The sequence below is a fragment of the Topomyia yanbarensis genome, chromosome 3, assembly GCF_030247195.1.
Source record: "Topomyia yanbarensis strain Yona2022 chromosome 3, ASM3024719v1, whole genome shotgun sequence".
NCBI classification, from domain to species: domain Eukaryota; kingdom Metazoa; phylum Arthropoda; class Insecta; order Diptera; family Culicidae; genus Topomyia; species Topomyia yanbarensis.
This window is the reverse complement of record NC_080672.1, coordinates 259614494-259637755: the sequence shown is the minus strand read 5'-3', so window position 1 is coordinate 259637755 and position 23262 is coordinate 259614494. Positions and strand designations below refer to the sequence as shown.

At 38.6% G+C, this 23262-nt stretch overlaps 2 protein-coding genes and 1 long non-coding RNA gene across 5 annotated transcripts; 1 reads left to right on the top strand and 2 right to left on the bottom strand.

Moving 5' to 3' along the window:
* Window positions 1-5613: 5613 nt before the first annotated feature.
* Window positions 5614-6459, top strand: LOC131691264 (uncharacterized). Its single transcript, XM_058977535.1, has 2 exons — window positions 5614-5754; window positions 5826-6459. The coding sequence occupies exons 1-2, from the start codon at window positions 5685-5687 to the stop codon at window positions 6320-6322; spliced, it is 567 nt and encodes a 188-aa protein (XP_058833518.1). The 5' UTR covers window positions 5614-5684; the 3' UTR covers window positions 6323-6459.
* On the bottom strand, window positions 6444-7847 carry LOC131691262 (congested-like trachea protein). Its single transcript, XM_058977534.1, has one exon. The coding sequence runs from the start codon at window positions 7546-7548 to the stop codon at window positions 6643-6645; it is 906 nt and encodes a 301-aa protein (XP_058833517.1). The 5' UTR covers window positions 7549-7847; the 3' UTR covers window positions 6444-6642.
* Window positions 7848-18621: 10774 nt separating this feature from the next.
* LOC131690801 (uncharacterized) lies at window positions 18622-22870 on the bottom strand. Of its 3 annotated transcripts, XR_009305635.1 has the most exons (7): window positions 22563-22870; window positions 21729-22503; window positions 21451-21582; window positions 21047-21378; window positions 20702-20955; window positions 19587-20393; window positions 18622-19527 (listed from the first exon to the last, which is right to left on the bottom strand). It is a non-coding gene; the product is annotated as an uncharacterized LOC131690801 (long non-coding RNA). The 3 variants fall into 3 exon arrangements; XR_009305634.1 differs by having other exon boundaries at window positions 18622-20393; XR_009305636.1 differs by having other exon boundaries at window positions 18622-20354.
* Window positions 22871-23262: the final 392 nt, after the last annotated feature.

The window sequence follows — 23262 nt, the reverse complement described above, 5'->3', positions numbered from 1 at the left end:
GTTTCTGACAGAAGCGGTTAAACCAACCCAGGTAACCAACAAGCATTAGTGTATGCAGTAAAGTAGCATAAAATTTGCATTTCGGATGCTTCTTGCCGTATGCTAGCATTCGTTATGCATAACTGTTGTTAATCAGCATTCGAAAAACTGTTTAAAAACTTCTTGCCACTAAGCAGCATTCTGAATGCACAACAGCAGTAAAAAAGCATTTTCATGGCACAGCAGTAATTTAGCCGTATATTTTGCCAAAAGCGACTTTTAAATAGCATTTAATATGACTTAAGTGCTTATCAAGTAGCCGTTAAGATGCATTTAGTATGCTTATTGGTTACCTGGGAACCGATGCTGCTCACTTTTATCTAGAATCGAGCCAGAAATGTACGGCCAAGATCTCTGCACGCTTCCTGCCACATCTTTGTCAGATGTTTTGCTCGATTCGTACTAAATTCTACCAGGTAGGAATTGCCAGGATCTTTGCACAGTTTATGATCGAGTTATGCCAGGGTTTTGCTTGGTTCCTGTCAAAATTGCCCAGAAAACGCGAGCGAAACCGAGTTCGCCTTAGCTCAACTAACCCGACAGGATACGCGCAGAAGTCTGACAGGGCTGCCAAACCAAGACTTACAGAAATCTAGCAGAGCGGTCTCTGCCAGAAAATTTGCTCACTGGGATGTTTTGATTAATGGGGTTTTCTGTTGATTTTGTTTTTGTACTTTCTAGCAGAAGTGCAGAAAACTGGGTATGTTCCATTGACACTCCTGCTAGAAAGTGCAAAACCAGTGCAATCCACTACACCGGTGTCAATCAATCGAAAATCCCATAAGCAATGAAAAATTGTCTCGCCAAAAATGGTAAGCATCCGAGAATATTGTCTTTTTTATTTCGGTTCCTAATTGTTTTCCCTTCTATACGTTTCGACTCTAGGCAAGAGCTTTCCGTGTGGTAGATAGCTCCTCCACTGTGCATTGTGGTCCACCAGATGACATTTTTCAGTTAACGGCAGCACATCAGGTACGGACAAATCGTTATACACACCAACGGAAACTAGTCAGACCAATATGGTGATGGGTCAACGTACTAACAGCGGTAAATGTGCTCGATTGGATCAATCACTTAAATCATACTAACTTGGTGATTCTGACCAAGCTCCATCGAAGATATTGGGCCCTATTCTCAGTCACGTCTTCTAGTGACTAGAGCTAATTTTCTTTCTAGTCACTAAATGACGTGCCTCTGTCAATGCTCCATATATCCGTTGACTTGTCGCGTGCCGGAACTTGAATATTTCGCCAAACCTTAATAAGGATGATTATTTACTCTTCAGGAAACTAGGAATTCATTAATGCCCAGCAAATGACCTATCTGATATTTCATTGCGACGATGATCCGGCCATCCATGCTGCTAACGGAGATGAACGACCACTTTGTCCACAATATATTGCTTGAATTTTTTTTTTGTTGCGATATCGTTTCTCACCGCTTTATGACGGCTACTGTTAACATAAACAAGAAACCGGTAAAGCAAAAAGTCTGCAGCATAATTGAACAATCTGCAGATCACTGATAAACTTGTAGATCTCAGTTTGTCTTCACATCTCGCCCTGAGCAGAAGCAAAAAATCGTCCCGCGCAAGTGAAACGGTCAATTCTACCTAAAAATCAATCGGTGCCTATCGCACAAGCAGTCCATATAACAATAGCCTATACCTACTGTGCGATTTAGTGATTAGTGTCGGTGCCCAGCAAAAAGCAACCCAGCTGCGGTCGAACTGTGTTGCTGTTGATTTTTCGAAATGCCCCGTAAGACCAGCCATTCGGGAAGTGGAACAGTTATTAAAAGTGCAGATGGAACTCAATCTGGCTGAAGTGGAAACCCTACAAATGCATCATATCAAACATTGCGTGCTGATTTCGTTCAAGAACATTAACCAAGCTGAGTCATTCGCCTCGCGAAACAACATGCAGCACACCGCCGAATACGGCAATGTTAAATATAGCATTCCCGTATACATCGAGAACGGCGGTGTAGAAGTTCGTGTCCATGATTTGGCTACGCGTACCCCTGACAGCGTGATTAAAAAATGCTTGCAAAAATACGGAGAAGTAGACTCCGTTACACACGATACATGGAGGAATTTTTTCCTGGGCATCCCTAACGGTGTTCGTGTGGTGAGAATGCGTGTGACCAAGTCAATTCCCTTATACATATCCGTCACAGCGTTAGGAAGTCACGATGTTCTCATTCATCAGACATCACTAGTCACGTACCCAGGGCAAATTCCTACGGGCCAGTTCTGCACGAAGACGCTGCACCCCGGAAAACCTTGCGCAGAAACTGTTAAGGAAAAATCAACAAATCCAACTGAAATCAGCACACAACCATCTTACGCTAAACCACTAACAGCTGCAAAACCAACATCGCCGGATCAAGCACCAACAACAACAACGAAATGAATGCCGAAAAATTCGAACATACTATAATGACCCTTAAGAGTAACACACAAACTAGAACATCCGACCGCGAGCAGCAGGAAAGTAGTACGGATGAGGACATGGACGTGAACGATTACGCAAAAGAAGACAAACGAAACGAACCTCAAATTGCAGTGGACAACACTGGCAATATTTCGCCCCCTAGAAAAAAGATCTCAACACGCAGAAGCAAGCTGCGCCTGAACGAAACCAAAAATTTAATATAGTTGTTTTTTTATTTATTGTAAAAAAACAAACAATCGGCCTCGTCGAGCTACCGCATTTGGGCCTAAATAAATCATCAATTATAAAAAAAAACTTGTAGATCTGGCATCTTATTTTGATTCCCCACTTGAAATTCATCCAAATGTTGTAAAAATATGGGGAAATGAGGCAAGTTAGATCATCAGCATATGGGGTGAAATGAGCAGTTCGCAGATTTTTTTATTTGTTCAATAGTTAGAGGCACTTAAACATCGAGGCAATATGAAATTTCGACTCAGGGAAAAAAAGAAGCAGCAAATAAAATTTTTGTACAAGAAACGTCTATTGAATTTTTTTTCTGACAAGGTTATGATGGTCAACAATTTTGAGAAGGGGTACATCAAAGGGATCAATATTCGGAAAGGGGTACATGGAACGAAAAAGGTTGAAAACCACTGTAGACGTTTCAGTAACTATCAACTATACAAGGCAAAACAAATGGGGTATATTGTTCACAATCCATTGATGCTTCGATCGCTTCATGTTTATTACCAAAACAGTACTTGTGAACTATGATATGGGATCTTTACTTAGGACTAGACTTAGGATCATTTGGCTTGGCTGAGACTGTGAAGCGTTAAATCCGGTACAACTGCTGATATACTGATTAACGCAAAAACAGCTCCATAGTCTGTGGCTCATTTTACCACCGAGGGAAACGTACTTGAATCTCATCATATCATAAGGTTTCTATAGTGGAGAAAATGACGAAGGTACCTGCTGAAATCAACAATATCAAAAAATGAGCTATGAAAACTGAAAATAAGCTATAAATAGAGACAAACGCCAATGATACGAGCATCGAACGATAAGAATTGATTTTCTCACAAGAAAAAAAAAACAATTTTAGTGTTGCTTAATTTCACGTAAATTGGTTGTGATGGGCGTAAAAATGTAGTCGTTGCTCTGGATTCTTTAAGTTAGCTAATTGCAATCATTATTATGACATACACTTAGAAACAAAAATATGCATAGTTAGCATACTTTCTATTCCCGTCTATTTTCTTCTGCTGTGACTTTTATGCATTTTCATGCATATACTTCTAGTAAACATTCAATGAGTGGATAGACCGAATATGTCCAATGCATAAAATTTACAGCAGAAGAAACGAGAGGCAGATAGAAAAGTATGCTATCGATGCATAAATAAAATTCTGCGTGTAGACGATTTTTCTTTGTCGCTAATCAAATTCAAAATGCTCCCACCCGGTCAAACCATTCGGAATTTGATTCAGAATCCTGAATGGAGTCAGTATGGATTCCAAATCAAATGCAACAACCGATTCTGAAACCGATTCAATCGGAATCGGTTGTTGCATTTGATTTGGAATCCATAATGGCTCCATTCAGAAATCCGAACCGGTTCCGGAATGAGTTTAACTGGGCAGCTTTCATTTACCATCTTGCATTGACAAGCGTGCCCGGTCATAAAGGGCAAGTTGCTGGCAATTTGGGGGCTATTTAAAATGTAACATTTGGGCGATTTGCACCGTCATTTTTTTGCCGCTTTACCCGCCCTTAAATTGCCCCCGAATCGCCCAGGGAACGTGTCATTTAATCGCCCTTAATTGCCTAATATGAAAATTACAAATAATACTTATTTTCGGATTCATTATCTACTCACATAAACTTATCACTACACTAGGTAATCACCACCAAACTATAGGAAGAATCGATTGTTAAATTGGTATTGCACACCAAATCTTACTACAATCTGACTTTCATTAAGATTTTAGGTCAGAAATCTTGTTCCACTATACTTATACACGATTCCACAATTTCCCACATTTGATGGCTAAATGAAGTGCACTAGACAAACAAAATACAAGTGAGAACACGCCAATTGTTTAAAAAAACCATTCTAAGCTTAAGCCAAACATGAATCGCCATGTTTGAAAAACGCAAAAAACAACCAAGTCCATTCCAGCCGCCAGAAAAATTTTCTAAGCATTGAAATTGCCTTTAAATCGCATTCGCAAATTGCATTTGTTCCTAGGGACAATTGGCACAGGCGAGTTGAGTCAAACGTCAAACTTTTTAAATCGCCTGACCATGTTCGTCCGCATTTTTTTTGACCGGGTGTGGGCATTGTTGCCAGGACTTTGGTTGAAGAAGATTTATTTGCCATGGTAGCCAGAATCACATTTTGAGCAATATGTTCAACAGATGTCGCTAGTATACCATGGGCGATGTATTTTTTGGAATTTGCTTCAAGCTGTTACGTCTGTTTATCTGTGCATAAAATATTATGTGGTTTTTGTTTGAGGCGAAACTGAGTCAGTTCCTAACCCCAACTGCTGTCAAAATATATGAACAGACAGCGGTTGGGGTTAAGCGGACCCTACACGGGACAGATATATTGTCAATAACTATATTGACAAGACTGCTTCAATCCATCAATCCCATTTAAATTCTACAGAATCAATATTTTCTAGATGACCTTACACCATCAATATATTGATCAATATATGATTTATTGTCAATATTTCTGCTCGTGTAGGGTCCGCTTTAGAACCTGACTCAGTTTCAGGTTCAAGCGAAATCGCCATTAGTTTGAATTTTTAGCAGTGCACCTCAATATTGAGTCAAAATAACTCAATTTTAACCCTTAGATGCATGGAACTCATTTTTCCTTGGTACACATTTTTCTTGTTGGATACAATCTATACCTCTTGTTAAGGCTTTATATCACGGTAGCCGGTATGTTGCCAAATGGCAACAGTATGCATTTAAGGGTTAAGTAGTTTGTCGTATCGTGTACAAACCAGAACTCAAAAAAATCAAATTTGGCCACCTTCCTGTTTCTACATCTTGGTGCGGATTCTTCTTTTAACTCAATTTAAACTAGTAGTGGGAATCCTAGCTAAATGTCAATTAACATAAACATATTTATTTATTATCACTCCGCCGTTTTTAAAAAAATACACTATAGAGTAGAGCATTCTAAAAATGGATCCTGAAAAAGAGGAGTATCAATTACAGCATTTTACATTTTGTTCTGAAGATATTATCGCCGAAAGTAAGTTGATTAAATATTAGCAAACTAATCATTCAATAGGAAAATGTTATCTGACAACTGTATCCCCTCAGACCGCTTGATGGTGAAGTCCCTAATTCAACAGTCGTTGGTCGATTTTACAGACGAGTTCGTCAAGAAGCATAACGTTCCAGATCAAACCGCGCTGGAACTGCGCGCCAAATGTTACGGCACTGCCAGTAAAATGTTCTCCGAATGCGAAGGGCAGCTTAAAGAACTGAGTGATCTTTATCGAACTACTTTCACGATTCCGGATAATGTGCTACTTCCTTCAGACCTTATGCAGAAAAAGAATTACACAGCTGAACAGGTCCAGGAGCTACAGACAAAGGTTACGGAATTGGACAAACAGTTTCGGCAAGATGGTGTATTTCTTGCATTGCTGGAAGAAGAAATAAAGGTTCACGAACGGTTGGCTCCCTGCCTAGAGAGCGAAGCTGTGCTGATGGATTTAGTGGATCAGTACCGGCGAGAAGAAATTGTTCCGGCCGAGGATGTCGATTTGGTGCAGGAGTTGGCGGAAGTAATGCAAAATGTTCTCGAATTATGATTATTTTCGTTTGTGTATTTAAGCAAATGTACTCTATGCATTCCTCTGGAGTTTTCTGTACGGATAGCTAAATGCAAGCTTCTGTGTTTTATGCGTAGCATAATTAAAAATAATACTACAATTAAGTTTCTATAAAATTGTGTATTTCAATTACTTCTATCGGAATAGGGATTAGTTTCCAACTTTGCACAAGGGAGACTTTCAGACTTCTTCCACTTCTTGATTGCTAGTCTATTAGACCGTTACCCTGCCTCACATTTCAAAAAAAAACTATCAACCTTAGATATAACAAGAAATAAACAAAATCTGTTATCTAATCCCTAAAAGTTAGGGGCAACAAAATTTAGGAAATTCATGAACACTTCAAAACCGATAAAGCAAGCTGCATTGGCTGGGAAAGCTCGCAGCATAACCGGCGTCACACCTTTATACAATGCCAATGGACCCTCGTTTTTCATTAATTCCCTAAATACATCTCTGATACCATTTTTGTACGTTCCTTCTGGGGCCGTCTGCAACCGGGACTTGAGCACGTCGGCCGGCATTCCAATAGCCCAGTTAGCAATTCCAGCCATTCCACCTGCAAATATGGTTACTAGCAGGGTGATGCTTGCGTCTCTTTTCTCGTTTTCCTTCGGGGCCAATGCCTTTTTTACATACTCATACGTCAGAAAGTACATTCCCGACGCAGGAACGTCTCTGAGTAAAGTGGCAAACGCTCCCTTGTAAATACTGCGAATTCCTCCCTCGGCATAGAGTTGCTTCGCGCAGTCCACCATGCCATTGTATTTTTGTGGGACATTTCCACCCTGTTGAATTTGCAAAAGGCACTTGATGCGTTCTCCCGGCGCCATCACAGTTGTAGTGAATACCCCAGAAAAAGCTCCCGCGGCAAACAGCCTCGTGTTACTTAATTCTTCGTCTGGGGTTTTCTGTTGCAGACGTTTACCTAACCCAAAACCGAAGAAGCTCATTGCGAAAATAGGTGCCACCCCGGCGATTGGGGCGGACATACCTTTGTACAACCCCCGGAATCCTTCGCGTTGAATTGTTTTCCTGGCGCAGTCTACTGTTCCTGCATACAGAGGAGCTTGTCCAGCAGCAGGCAAGGGCATGGTTTGCAAACGGACTTTTATCGTGTCCAGAGGGTGTCCCGTCAGAACCGTGCAGATACCACCGAAGCCACCGGAGAGGAAATACTTGATTGGGCTTACATTTTCAGACATTTTACTATTGTCTTGCTTGCGTGCTTAACTTGTTGCTCTCGTATATATTATGTCACTGTGCGTTGAAGTGAAAAACAAACGTCACGTTTATCTATTTCTCGATACTGTTGCACAAAAAGCACTGAATCCGTCTTCTTTCAGGGTAAAAGCTACGCGTTAAGCTGATAAATACCGAAAATGACGAAAGGTCCGAGGGTTCAAAGTACAAAAGTATTAACGCAAATTTTCAGTAACTGATTGTGAATGTTCGGCTGGGACTAACGAACAGCAACAATAACAAAATTCCCAAACCAAGTATTTTGACAGTTATGCGGTGACGTGACTGAGAAGCGATACCCACCAGTTTTTTACATTTAGAGGAAAGCGCGGTGCGATCCCACCCTAAAAAAAATCAAAAACGGTGGGTCATGAGTGATAAACCAGGGCTTTGCCACTAACGATTTATTTTATTAAGGATTCGCCAATAAGTAACTCACGGTCCCTCGAAATGTCAAACCCGAGTATGACGTTTTATTGACATCAAAAACATGGGTACTCAGTTTTCCATTGACATAACGTATCTAAACAAAAAACAAGTGTAGTGAACGAGCTAGAAGTAAACATTTGAAGATATATAAAGTAAACCAAGGATTAAGATAGAATTTAAAAATATATAGTGGCAAAATGTAGGAATTGATTTTCACATTGCCGTTTACGAATCGAAAGTGGATGCCCGTAATGCAATAAATACGGGACCGATACTGCAATGTAAGAATGTTTTAATGGACGAATATTCGGTTGAAAAACGTCACAGCATGGAATTAAAGAACAATCGGTACGTACAAGCCAGCAAAGATGTAAATTATCAAACTACTCTTTATACTTCTACATTTTCAGTATATAGAACAAACATTGTGAGGGTCGTTGGACGTGAAATTGTCACCATGGAGTTGCATCCGAATTATTAGCACCTAATTTTGGCAAGTGCTAAAACGTGGGGTTGATGGCAGGGTAGGTCCAGTTGGCGCCATATGACTGCAACATTTACACCTGCGGTTCAAACGGATTTGTTGACATTTAGAAATTTGAGACATAAGCAAAAAGCGATCTACCTTCTGAGAGGCAACACTGGTGCTATCACATGGCGTCACTCCATCGCATTGTGTCTGGTCTCCCGATGGGTCCTAAATGAACTCCAGTGCAACAAATGGTTACATATGGAACTTCTGGTTGTAAGGTCGTCGTTTCGGTTTCAAACGACATTCAAAATAAAACGATTGTTGATGTTTTCGTTTTGCATTCATTCGTACACTTTCTCTTCATTTGTTTTCATTGATTCCCTATTCTCAGTCATGCTACCTAAAAGGAAATTTCTTCTAGTCACTAGAAGACGGGACAGTGACAATAGGGCCCTTGTAATTTGATGACAGAATTAAGATCTGTAGGATTGAATAGTGTTTGAAAAAGTTGAAAAATGTTTTATTTCGAATAAGTTACGTTTGCAACTTTTTATTGTGTTCAAAATAGTGTAATGCTTAGCACTGCCTCTTACTACGTGGATTGAAAATTTCTGGTCTGAACTAATCTACTTTTGCAGTGATTGTCTTGAAGCAGGCCGATATTTCAGATTTTGTGAACTTCGGTTCCATTTCCTGACAAAACCATAAACCATAGATGACGTTCTGATGAAAATCCGCTTTTCCTGTGGACGACTTGCAAGTAATCAGGCACAAAAGCACCGCAACTTAATCCGAATATGCTAGCTCGTTGTATAGTTTATGCAGTTCGCCCAAAGCTCCTCCGTAGGCCGAACTGTTTGGTACTTTGATGACAATTTTTTCACATTTGAAATAAATATTCGTGGTGGCTCCGTAATCGCAAAATGTTAAGCACCAACAAGATTTGGTGCGTGGAATTTAGTGCCTAACTTAATACAAACGTGAACGAAATGAATTTTTCTGTGCTGAGACTGAAATGTTAGCCTGAGAATTGATTATCGGTCGATTTGAAAATATAATCTAAAAAAACAGCAAATTCAATGAATTACAATTTAAATTGTAATTCATTGAATTTTTCTGCATTTTTTAGATTATCTTTTCAAATCGATCGATAATCAATTCTCAGGCTAACATTGCAATATAAGTGTAATTTTAATTACAGTAACACAAACATCCTGCTCGATAAAATAGAATTTTGAATGTTCGGTACTAACCATTTGTTTTTGATGTGTTCCATTTTCACTGTTTTGAATGACATGCGTAACTATGGAATCCATAAAACTGTTTTCGCGAAACCTTTATAAAAGAACATCATGCCCTCGCCTGCGTTGATGATTATCTGTTTTCAGGCGCCATCATGCGGTGAGTGTGGTCAAATCTGAAGGGACCGCAGTCACTCATTCTAAAATTGTAAAATGAACCACATATTTTAAAAACATTCTTCGTACGATTCACGTCTTTATTATTTGTCTTTGGATAAACTAAATAACACGGGACGTGTGGATACGAAAAAAACTAGGAGTGGGTAATGTCCGGGACATAACCGCGGTGTTGACGTAGGACTAAACTTGGGCATATCATATAACATTCATGGATAATTTGAACCAATCCACTTTTTGAATGAATGTTTACTCGAAATTTCATGTCGAATGAGATTGCCACATTCACTGATTTTCTAGGACTTGCAAAAACCTTCGGGTTTGTAGATTGATTTGATAAACATTTGCTTCTATGAATCACTGGTACATGTACAGCAGAATTGACAGGCGCAAACTCAATCCAAGTTATTAAATGGAACTTTCTAATTCAATTCTTTCTCCACTATGTTTTCATCCTAATAAGAACGGTTTGCAGATAACTATTTTTGGTGATACCAGACGAGAATCCTTTCTAACGATTCGAACCTTGCCCGAATTCGCTTCTGCTGGGTACATACACGAACATTCCTCTTTCGCAGCTCACATCGAATGAGCATTGTATATCGCAATGCGATCTCTTTTATAAACTTCTTAGTGCAGATGGAAGTCCATCCTTTTGTGAGACAAATGGAAATATTTTCATCATTCTTTTTGGTGTGGCTTTCGCTTAGTAGCAGGGTTGCCACATTCACTAATGTTCTTGAAAGATTTGCAAAAACCACCAACGCGCGGCTAATTAATGCTTTTACAAAATCATTTCTATCAAAATTTAAGGTAAAATCAACGGAATTTACTACACAATTGTTTTGATTATTTCCCAACAAATCGCGCAAAAATTTGTTTGTTATGTACAGCACAGCGCAAATAATTGACGTTGGAAAACAAATCGGCAACTTCAGCTGCCAAACACTTAGAAACGATCGAAGCATTTTTTCGTCAATGTCACTTTTCTGACTCAAATTTTTGTAGGTATTTTCTTGCTTCCGTCCAATTGGTCACTTTATTGGTTCTGTCGTACATTTTTCGGATATTATTACAGAAAATAACTAACCCGATAAGAGGGAAGTTATTTTCCAAAGCACGAAATGGAAATTGTAATTGTAATTCTTCTGAGAACGATTTTGTGGTCCTAATAAGGACCGTTTGTTGTGAATATTATTTCGCCGTTTCCCGCTCGACATGATGATTATTCGCTTGGTATGGATAGCGCATAGATTGGTATCTTCCAACAAACTAACCAGGCAGGCCTCTCTGGCTTCTTAGAGGGCTGAGCTCCGGAAGAGTAGATCGGTTTTGAAATGCTGTGCAATCTCACGGACTGGAGGCACTGGAAGAGCAGCTTGCGAATTAGTAACTCTGTCCACTTCTGAGAGCGATGAATTTCACGCAGGGCGACGACAGTTCTTGGTTGGCAGCGATAAGGCAGTAGCTATGATTTGGTTGGTGGTCCAAATGCAGCTTCTCGTTGAGCAGCACACGTACGTGTGTTCGGCTCTGTGGCTTAGACACGTCTGGCTTTAAGAAAAACTGTCACACCCATATTTATAGGTTCTAGCATTAATGTTGATTCGCACTAAAAGTAGTTTTTGGACTTTTTAAACAAGTTTTACATAGCAAACAAGGTATCAATAGCAAGCGTTGAACCACAGATAACAGACGTTTAGGCTCGATTTAAATCGTGTGTAAATACCCGCCACTGAAATTCCCAATAAATCAGACGTCTGAAACACGTTTGGCAAACGTTTGTAGACGGCGCAGTGATCGATACAATGCAGTTAGAGTGGAGCTGTCAAACACGTGTAGCAAACAGTCTCGCAGATGGCAATAGTGAAACACGGATTTCCAACGTTTATCAATTTGAAAGTTTACACAGGTTTTTGAAGAACTTTTGTTCTAGCCTAAACATCTGTTATCTGTGGTTGAACGTTTTCCTTTCGATTTATGAAACAAAATTAGTAATTCCTTTAGTAGGAGTAAAGTTATTAATGGCGATTTCGCTTGAACCTGAAACTGAGTCAGGTTCTAACCCCAACTGCTGTCAGTTCATACATTTTGACAGCAGTTGGGGTTAGGAACTGACTCAGTTTCGCTTCAAACGAAAACCACATAAGGTTCAAAGTGTACGTAACGCATCCGTTTTGAAAATTTTGAAATGATACCCAGTATAGTAAAGAAAGACGTAAGTCCTACGTCAAAACTAACATCAAATGCCAGGAGGAACTTTCAAATGCTACCAGTCCATTTAAAATATGTAAGGCAGAAGAAGAGGTTACGTGAGACGAACAATAAAATAAACAGAAAAAAACTTCTATCCGCAGGTCCCGTCCCAGGTGATAAACAATAAAATAAACGAATAACAAAATCGAGGAAACAATATTTAGAACAGATCAGATCTGCTTGTCCCAATTCATCGGATTGGGAACATGTTTTAGATGTATTTTTGACAAATCCAAATTATCCAACGGCTTGGCTTGTCATTTGGAAACAGATTACATACAGCCAGCGATGCCACATGCTTTTGTGAAATGTCTGTAAGAATAATAATTAAAATGTCTGTAAAAGTCTGTAGATGCCCGAATAGAATTTTACAATAGCATTTACCCTACAAACAATAATAAAACAATAAATATTATAGTTATTACTGCTTCAATATTGTTCGACGCAGAGTTCTCTCAGTAGGTTTACAATAAAATTTCATGTAACAATCAATTAAATTTTACTGTTTTCGTGAAAAAAATTTATGGAAAAAATCGATTTTTTTATGCTAAGATACATAACCACCCCCCTTTTATACTGTAAAAGTCGATTTTACATTGAAATTTACTGTAGAAACGACAAAGTTTATTGTTTTTGTATTTTAGCATAGCACTAGAATTTACTATAAATTATTGTAAAATTACTGTACTGTCTCAGCGAAAATCATGGTTTTGTTAATGTACATTTCTATTCGGGTGGTTGTGTAAATACTATTTACACTAAAATGTTACTTTAAAATTAGGTTGAAAATGGAATACTATTGTAAAGGCATCACTCGTATTACAATACAGTTATTCTAGTGAAATTTTGCTAAGCATCATTCCTCTTTTTAAAGTCTATAGATTTTTGGCTACGTCTGTAGGAGACTATCAAAAGTCTGTAAAATACAGACATGTCTGTAAATCTGGCATCGCTGGTCAGAGCCCGTGTCACTAACGTTTGGCCGATGAGGCGCGTACCACTACGCTAATTCCCAGTAAAGTTCAGCCGGAACTGAACTGGAATTCTGGCTGGTTCCAGTTCGTATTCCGGCTCCAGTGACACAACCGATTCTAACTAGAATCGGTTGTGTCACTGGAGCCGGAATGCGAACTGGAACCAGCCGGAATTCCAGTTCATTTCCGGTTGAGCTTAACTGGGTTGACTTATCCAGCTTAGAGCACTCTAGTTAGAGTGTGGCCAAGAGGCCATGACGTATCCAAACGAACATGGAATTTGACGTATACACAATAGAAATACGTCAAATTTCATGTTCGTTTGGATACGTCATGGCCTCTTGGCCACACTCTAACTAGAGTGCTCTAATCCAGCTGCGTTGGTATTTTGGCGTTTTGACGTTTGAATTGGGAGGAAAACAAATCGTTTACACGGAGAATTGGGAGGAAAACAAACCGCTTCTGGGCTTAAGGGGAGGGCGGTAGTATAATAATGCGAGATCTCAGTGTGCGTATTTTGAACGTCAGATATCTCAATAGGGCAACAGCATAAACATCAGACGCACAGAGGAAGAAACCAGATAAGTTTTTTGATGTAAAATTGTGATAGGGTTGATAGAAAATTAGCGATATTTTACGATGTCAAGTTATCTTTTCGGAAACAACGGATGAAATACAGTGCAGTACCGGTAAAAATTAAAACAAAAACAAAACACAAATTAAAATATTACATGAAGAAAACTGGAAAACAATTAAATTTCCTGCTATTTAGATTCCGACATTTTCTAGCCGTCATTATGAAGGTTTCGTGCTATTGATCTAACGTAAGTAAAATACCTAAAATTACAATTAAAACGAAATGGCTTAAAATTAGGCGTTTAGTACGGTCACGGTATCACGGTCCTGATTGAATTGAGGACAGAATCACAGCAGAAAGGAGTAAAAAACTAAATGTAAGATTAGGAATGCTAACACTTATTATTTGTAACACTTTAAAATAAAAATATATTTCCAGTTTGATCTGTTACAACAGAAAGCAGAATTACAAATGAGTTTTTAATGGCGATTCCGAACACTAATATTATGCGTAAAGCTACATGTGTGCGGTTCCGAAATTTAATTTGTTGAGCTAAACCAAATACAAATATTGTATTTGGCTAAACCTTTATGAGATGGTGTAAATTAATGAAACTCTCCGGATTACGCGAGGAAAGAACATATCCAGCTAATTGGGAAGTGTACGCTTTACCTCATACACAGCCGATTCTTCTCTCTGCGCAGTGGATCCACTCCATACAAACGCTGGGCAAAACCTCAAAAGTAGTTTAAAATGACTCAAAATATCATATAAGGGCGCTGAACTCGATTTTGATTAAATTAGGACGCTAAAATGAAAATTAGACAGCCTACGATGGTTCTAAATGTTTATTTTTTTACATTTCGCAAAAGTGAATTTTATTAACTTTTCAAAACAGATACTTCGTAAGTCAACATTTTGATTTCCTAGGCTAGTCCTTAGTAACGATTCATCTAGGGTGATTCCAAATATATCGAAATCTGGTGAATAAAAATGATGTATTTTTATACATTTGTTTGTAGATCTTCAGTTAAATCTGAATACAATCGTAAAAAATCATCGTAAAGCTTCATAGCTCCTTAAGAGATAATCCTAATATACTAATTTATGAACGTACACACTAACCCAGCCCAAACTTGTTCAGTAATTTCTTTCGACGACTTGCTCAGTAAAGTGATATTTTTAAGGAGCTATCAGCAAATTGTTTAAAAATTAGCAGAATAGTTTTCATTTTTTAGCGATTTTCAGTAATTTTTCGAATAATTTACTGAAACCCGCAATATTTTTCACTGAATTTATCAGCTCTTTTGTTTTTTTCGGTACATAAACATTATCCAGTAAAATACTGACTGATTGTTCAGCAAAATTGTACCAATCTTACCGAACCTCGTCAAAAACCTACAAAACAGGTACAGCAAATCATCTGTCAAGTCGCCATTTTCAGAGGAAACTGCTGACTGACCAGTGTTTTTTGACGTTTGGATAGAACGGATTGCGGAGAGTTCGGTAGCAAATTGTTTTACTGAATTGATTACCGAACGGTTTGCTGTTCAAAACCCCAGCAAAATTTTACTGTACCCAGTAATTTAAATTATGTGTGTATGCATTTAGAATAGTTATAAAAGATAGCAAAGATAGATAGCCTGCTTAAGGTGTTTGATAGAATGCCTTAAATTCTTATTTATTTAGGGCGAAGCCAAGGGGTGAGTCGCTTAGCACAAATCGAATTGTGCTCACAAACAAATAGCGTGGTAGCTTGTGCCGCAATGTGCCACGATGTGCCATGGTGTTCAGTAAAACAAAAGCAATGGTTGCTATGATTATTCAACTACACTTTGTTGACAATTTTTGAGTTGTCAAAAGTGTGCCTCATTGTGCCACACATTGGGGGCCATGCATAAATGACGTAGCATTTTGGGGGGTAGGGAGGGTATACCAAATTTGTGACGAAGTGTGACGAGGGGGAGGGTAGGGTCAGAAGTTGTGCGACGTAGCATTAAGTTTAAAACCCATTGTTTAGAGAAAACAACTCAATGATCCTCCATTCCCAAGAGAAATAAATTTAAATTTAAACAAATTACTTTTGACGCGGTTTTTCATGAGGTAAATTTTACGTCTAGCGGAATTACAAGTTCGCAAAAATACGAAAAGATTTTGTATGCGGATTTAACTTGCTACATTGGTTAGCTAATGTTGCCAGCTAGCAGACTTAGTTTGGTAGCTGAATTAAATTTTCACTTCGGATTCAACCAAACAAAATTTAGTAATTTAATTAAGATGAACGTATGCTTCTTAGAATCATTGGCGGCTGCAGGATTGTGAACTGAGAGAACTTCTCTTCATGCTCCCCTTGCCATATAAAAATTTGCCTTTTTAATGAAAATGTTGATAGTCAAACATGTATTTCAAATAATTGAAAAACATATGTAATTTTTTTTCATCCCCCGGCCGCTTTGCACGGGACGAGGGGGAGGGCGTACACTGAAAAAAATCCAAACGTTAATTCTATTTGCTTCAAACCGCTTAAAATTCATATGAAGAAGAAATGCTATTGTTATCACGCGCACACATACCTTCTATGTGTCAACTGTATAAACTATGTATGCACGCACATAAGTTATATGTGCATATTGTTATAGAATGGGGTTTTATGTGCCTAATAGTTATGAAATGTGAATGTAAGATTAATATTTCTTGTAAATACACACATTAGGTTTATGTGCCAGCAAATAGTGTCTATATGCCTCCGTTAATTGCAAAAATCTATGTGTAAAATCAATAGGCATAACGTTTACTTTTTTTTGAGTGTAGGTAAATGCTACGTTATTTACGAGGGGGAGGTTAGAATTTTGTGACCAAATGCTACGAGGGGGGAGGTAGGGGTCAAAAATCGCCGAAAAAAGCTACGTCATTTGTGTAAGGCCCCTTGTGGTAACGAGTGAAATGATCGTGCATTACTGTGAATCGTAATCTTATATCGTGTTACCGTACACTGAAAAAAATCCAAACGTTAATTCTATTTGCTTCAAACCGCTTAAAATTCATATGAAGAAGAAATGCTATTGTTATCACGCGCACACATACCTTCTATGTGTCAACTGTATAAACTATGTATGCACACACATAAGTTATATGTGCATATTATTATAGAATGGGGTTTTATGTGCCTAATAGTTATGAAATGTGAATGTAATATTAATATTTCTTGTAAATACACACATAAGGTTTATGTACCAGCAAATAGTCTCTATATGCCTCCGTTAATTGCAAAAATCTATGTGTAAAATCAATAGGCATAACGTTTACTTTTTTTTGAGTGTAGGTGATACAGTGTGTATGGCACATTGTTCTAAGCAACTCACCCCTTGGGCGAAGCAGTGTTTTCGAGTGTTATGTCTGTTAGTTTGTGTTGGTACTGATTGGATCTCGGTTTCCAGTTGAAACTTGATTTATGGAAAACATTTTTATAATCACCATAACCATAATACCGCGATTACATTTCAAAGAAATGCATGAAACAAAAAGTTTCAAATATTTAGCTGTAACCACAGAATAACAACAAATAAAACTAAATTTCTTACTCGTTTTATTGATATTTTGGCACTGGTATGTTTCTTCCGAGAATAACATGAAGTTTTTCTTGTAAACCACGACTCACTTGCGAGTGAGAATAAACAAACTGCGTCACTTTTCCAGCTCAAGAGCTAAATCATACACTGAAAAAAATCCAAACGTTAATTCTATTTACTTCAAACCGCTTAAAATTCATATGAAGAAGAAATGCTATTGTTATCACGCGCACACATACCTTCTATGTGTCAACTGTATAAACTATGTATGCACACACATAAGTTATATGTGCATATTGTTATAGAATGGGGTTTTATGTGCCTAATAGTTATGAAACGTGAATGTAAGGTTAATATTTCTTGTAAATACACACATTAGGTTCATGTGCCAGCAAATAGTGTCTATATGCCTCCGTTAATTGCAAAATATGTGTAAAATCAATAGGCATAACATTTACTTTTTTTTGAGTGTAGGTGTCGCATGATTAAATTTAGTTTTGCCGCAAATCGCCAATCCGTCTTGGACTGATTGTGATTAAGCTTAGTATGCACCTCTTGCGAAATGAGGTCGCGAAATATTTTTCCTTCTTCCGTGCGGAATTTTGACATTTGCTCGCGAAAACTAGTCTGTGTGTTTGCTGTTAGATGTCGCTTTTGATAACTGGAAAACGACATCAGCTGTTGTTTGTTTATTTCTTTTTTATATTTCTGTTGTCATATAAATATTTTAAATAATGTATTTTATTAATTCATCACGGATGTGTATGAAATCGGTAACAATTGTAAACCTATTTGCCATTCATGAAGCTCTCAGGGAAGTGACGTACTCAGCGTGAATCATATTTCGAGCATGATTAATCATAATGCTTATTTGTGACGGTTCCGGATGTCTCGGGGAAGTTCAGTCTGACCAATTTAGACAGCACAATTCCTGCAATCGGAAATTTAAATCATTGGCTGGCCATTTTCTATCTAAATTGGCTGCTTCTACCGGTTCCAGAAGACCCAGGGAAATGATCGAAATTCGCTCAAACCAAATCTATTGTAATTGTCCGAATCGTAACTCTTAATCGGCGTTTGACCATTAAGAAGCAAATCTGATTGCCTTGGCCGCCTTTACCGCTTTCACAAGTCTCGGGGAAACTACCTTTCGAAACACGCTTCGGAATCCGGAAATATAACGCAAATATAACAACCGACTCAATCGGTTTCAGGTCGAACCAAACCCTAGGCTTTAAACTTTGGCTGACGTTAAAAATCGATTATGATAACAATGGCTACTACTAAATGTGCTGGAAGTCTCAGGGAATGCTACCAATAATCAGTACGGATACAAACCTATTTTTGGTATAACAATTGTGAGAATCGTAGTTCAAATTTATTTCCATAAGTAATTCGTGGTAATTCTTATTGCATGAAACACTAGAGGTTTAAGGAATTGCGCATATTGCTACTACTTGCATTACTGCCACAAGAAGCATAATTGTCCCATGTGTATAGGGATTCCCATAGCACATGGGACAGTTTTGCTTCTAGCGGCAGAATACCTCACACAAAAAATGCTGTTCAAGTGTGATATTACACCGAAAGTTAGACGAATTAACTGAATTCTAATTTGATGGTCAGATTGACCCTGTATGTAAATTATGGAAAAGATGTTATAAGCCTTTTACAATCAGTCATAATACAATAATACGTTATAATCCATTTAAAACGAGTGTATTGTTAGTTAGGCACTTTTCAATCAGTTAGGTCCTTTCATAATCAGTTCGGTCATAAAAATCAATTAGGCCCTTTTATTAATTGTTGTAAAATCGCTATCAAAATTCTTCATGATAAAATGTTGCGTTATGTACGTGCTCGGGTAGATATTTGTTAATGGAAAACCTGAAATTTCAATTTGTTACATTTTGCAGTTAGGCCCTTTTCAAATTTTTGGATAGAACTGGGTAGAGATAAATTGTAATTTTAATTGTAAATTTATTACCCTGTTGGTTACATATGTCAGGTCAAGGAAGAAAAAAAAATTAATAAAATTATAAATTCAGAATCATAACAAGTATGACCCAAAAAAGCTCCTATGCCTTTCACCAGTAGCTGGTCGAAAACACTTTACGATGCGATCTTTTCAATTTCGTCCGAGTTCTCCGCGTCTAGCAACTGAATCTTTTTCCGGAAGTGTTTTTCGATTGATCTGCAAATCATCATGCTTCGATCACTGCCCACTAGGTTGATGGTGATTCCGTTCTGTTAAAGAAGTGGGAAGAAATACAATCTATAGGATCACAAGAATGAGTCACACTTACCGAATCTACCGGTGCGTCTAATTCGATGTAGATACGTTTCGCAATCGGCTCGTCCCTGCTAATCCATCGGCAGGTCGAAGTTGATGGGCGGAAGAATCTCTCCGTAACCTGGTGCTGCAGCCAGAATCAAGTGGTGGAACTTACCTCTAGACAAAACGTTCGTTGCAATCAATACCTTCTCTAGTCCGGCTCAGGATCGATCCAGAACGGCCAACCGTTGCTCCGCCGTTAGATCACCGGACAGTACCGCTACTGAGTGATTATCCTGGTCCAACCGGCCGTTTTGCGTGCCTGTTTCGATCGATTAACAATGCCGAAAATAAGTTTACTTGGAGTTTACAACTGTCCTATACATCATATGACAGAAAATGATCGCTTGTCCAACGGTAATCACACCGTACATGTTTGAAATTGCTTGATATTTCTCGTCCTGGTTGCGGCATTTGACGTAGTAGTGTTTGGTGTTATCGAGTGATTCTTGCTCCCGCACCAGAAGAATCATGATCGGATTGGTTATGATGTACTGGGCGAATCCCATCACCTCCCGCTCGTACGTGGCTAAAAAGAACAGCGATCATAACGCCCGCCTCGTCCGGTACAAAAATTGCAATCTTCTTAAGGTCGAACGCCCGGCTGTTCCGATGATGATATGATTAGTCAGCTTCGCCCCTTTGACGATCTTCTCACCGCGAACGGTTTAACTTTGCCGTTTTGCAGCTACTTTCCCCTTCTGAATTGCCAGTTCATACGTGGGGAGAGGCAAATCACCTGCGAATAAGTTTAATTAGCAAACTTGCATCCGCCGGGCTAAAAGATGAATCATGGATAATTTTAAAGCTGATATTAAATATTTCTGGAGAAAAATTTGAATAGGACGTAAGTAACAATGAGATTCTTTTTGGTGTGTTTCTCTTCTGTTAATTACTCGGTCGTTTCAATATTTAGTACTCAACTCTTTGCCTAATATTCTAGTAAAAACTATCGGCTTTCGATATGTACTGGAAAATTAGTGTAAAGTGTTATAAAGACGTAATAATCGAAACAGAAAGTAAACAGAGAGAGGCTCTCAATGTTACTTATGTCCTAATCAAAATTTTCTCCAGATTTCGACTTACTTGAATGCCTCTGCATCTTCCGTGGTGGAAGCTGTTTCGCCATTTTCGCTAGCAGCTTTTTTTTCTTCAGGAGCTGCTAGTCTTAATTTCTGTAGCTACCGAAAACAAAACTGCAGGTGCAGCCGTTTCTACGGGAGTAATTTGATCGCTGGTTCTACTGGCGGTGAACTAGAAGGTTTTTCCGCATTCTCTTTCTTTGGGCTGTCAGCCGCCGGCTCTGGTTCCTTATCCTTAGGGATACTCAGATCGATAACCTATTTGTATTGAAAAGAAAAATTCAAAACCTATGGAAAAATTATCGCTCCAAAAATAGGTTAGTTGGTTATGACAAAAAAAAACACTTACCGAGTGCAGAAATTTCCTGATCCTCCCTCCGCCTTTTTGACCCAGTTATCGGCAGCACTTGCCATCGTTTCGACCGGGTATTAAAATTCAAAAGCTACAATATATGGAAAAAGGTCCCAAACAGCACGGATACTGTCACTCCGGTGGTTTATTCCTTGCAATTGGCTGAACTTTTGCTTAGAGCGACCTTGCGGAAAAAAACGCCTTCTTTTGTCTGCTTACTTCGCTGCCATGAAACCGATGATGAGCGCTTTTTTTCCAAACGAGTCACACAGTCAGTTGGCCCGATTGAATATGTCGCGCGTGTAGAGTATGCTTCCATTATGTTTGTTCTGTAAATTGACAAGGACATCTAAATATGCTAAGGAATGCTTGGAGGAGAGAAGCTACTGTTAAACACATACCGAAAGAGAAAGTCCTTTCCGAGGATCTTGATGTTGTATTTACTGTTGGCCCATTATCACCGTGTTCTGCTGCTGGGTGGTTACCATGGCATTATGTTGCTGGTGTTCGGTGATGTGTATATGCTATGGTTGCTGTTCGATATGAAAAAAATTATGATGAAAAATATCCGTGAATGAGTGAACGCGAGCTTTTGAAAGAAGAATAGGGTATTACATTACAATGTACTGAACACGGTACTGATCCTTCGAAACTAAAAAAGGTAGTAAAAATGACTCACCTTGCTGCACCAACTGAATAAAAAAGTCCTCCTGCACGAGGCGTGGTACAGTACAGTATGCTGCTGCTACTGTGTTTGAAGGTGCTGTTGATGTATCTTTTTTTGTGGTTGACCAATGGTCTTCTACATTTGGCCCTGATTGGCTTGGATCGATTGCACTAGTTGCGGTTGCTGGCCAGGTTCTACCGTCAGTTGAACGTTGTTGCTACCGATCTGTCGGATGATGGTCATGGTCTAGGGGAAATCTTAATTTTCTGATGTTGCTGGCGATAAGCACTGGAATTGTGGTTGCTAGCTGCTGCTGGGATGGAATCACGAGCACTGTGGAGGCAGCGATATTTTCATGCAAGCAACTGGTAGGAGCCAAGGCAGTAATATGACGTTTGTGTTTGACTCTGATTTCTCTACATCAGGAAGGTAACCGCTGGTAAGAATAGTGGCAGGCAAGTTTTACGACAGAATGTGCCGATAAAGTGTGTCCGTTGGGTCCATTATTCGTAAAAAAGCTCTTGTTGCTTTGTTGGTTCTGAGCTGTAATTGCTGTGGTTCTTTTTTGAGATTGTTGGCAGCTGCTGGATTTGGAGTTGTTGGTACTGCTACGGTTGTATCGATTTAATGTTGGTTGGCTGATTGCCAGATCCAGGATGTTGAGTCAAGTTGAGCTGATTTGTAGCATCTGGTTGTTGTTGATGAAAACTTATCAAGTAGATAGATGGCTGCTGCTTCTGCTGCTGACGAAAAATGCTGCTCTTGTGGCTGCTTTGTTCGGGTGTGCCTGTAAATAATAATAATTACTAGAAACAATCACAATTCCAATAATATTTTAAAACTTACCATTCAAATTCAAAATGTTGATTCTCAAAACTACAAAGTTTTGACAGGTCGCGATGAAAAAAAATACAAAAAATTACTAATCTTATGTTTTTTATATTTTTTCATTGCAACCTGTCAAAATTTCGCGAGCCTCCGTGCGAAATAATACCATTGACCATTATTTCGCAAGGAAAAAGTTTGCCTTGGTGACAGCGCATAGAAAGCAGCGCTATCTCGCGGAAGTATTATGAAACTTATCGTTTGTCGAACCGTGTCTCGGCTAACTGCATTTTTCGTTATCGTTTTCGCGAGAGCTGCGTACCGCTTACGAAATGGAAACGAATTTTTTTTTCGCGAACATTTCGCGACGTTTTTTATGCATAGGTTTTGTATAGGAAATTTCATTTCGCAAGAGGTGCATACTTAGCTTTACACCCAAGTTTGAATAGACTATTCTACGTCTCGTGTACGAACACATCACACGATGATAAGTTTTCGTTATTGTGCACTCGTTTCATGTTGAACTCACGAATCGATTGCAAAATATAGTTCAAGACCAATTTATTGACAATATTATTAAGAAAATATTAAGCTTTTCATAGAAAAAATGCTTTAAATCCCGTGCTAAAATAGGTGAATAAAATATACGATCTTTGTTTACATATTTCTGATTTTTCTCTAAACTTTTGTAGAGGGCACCTCAGTACACTTGAATATCCCC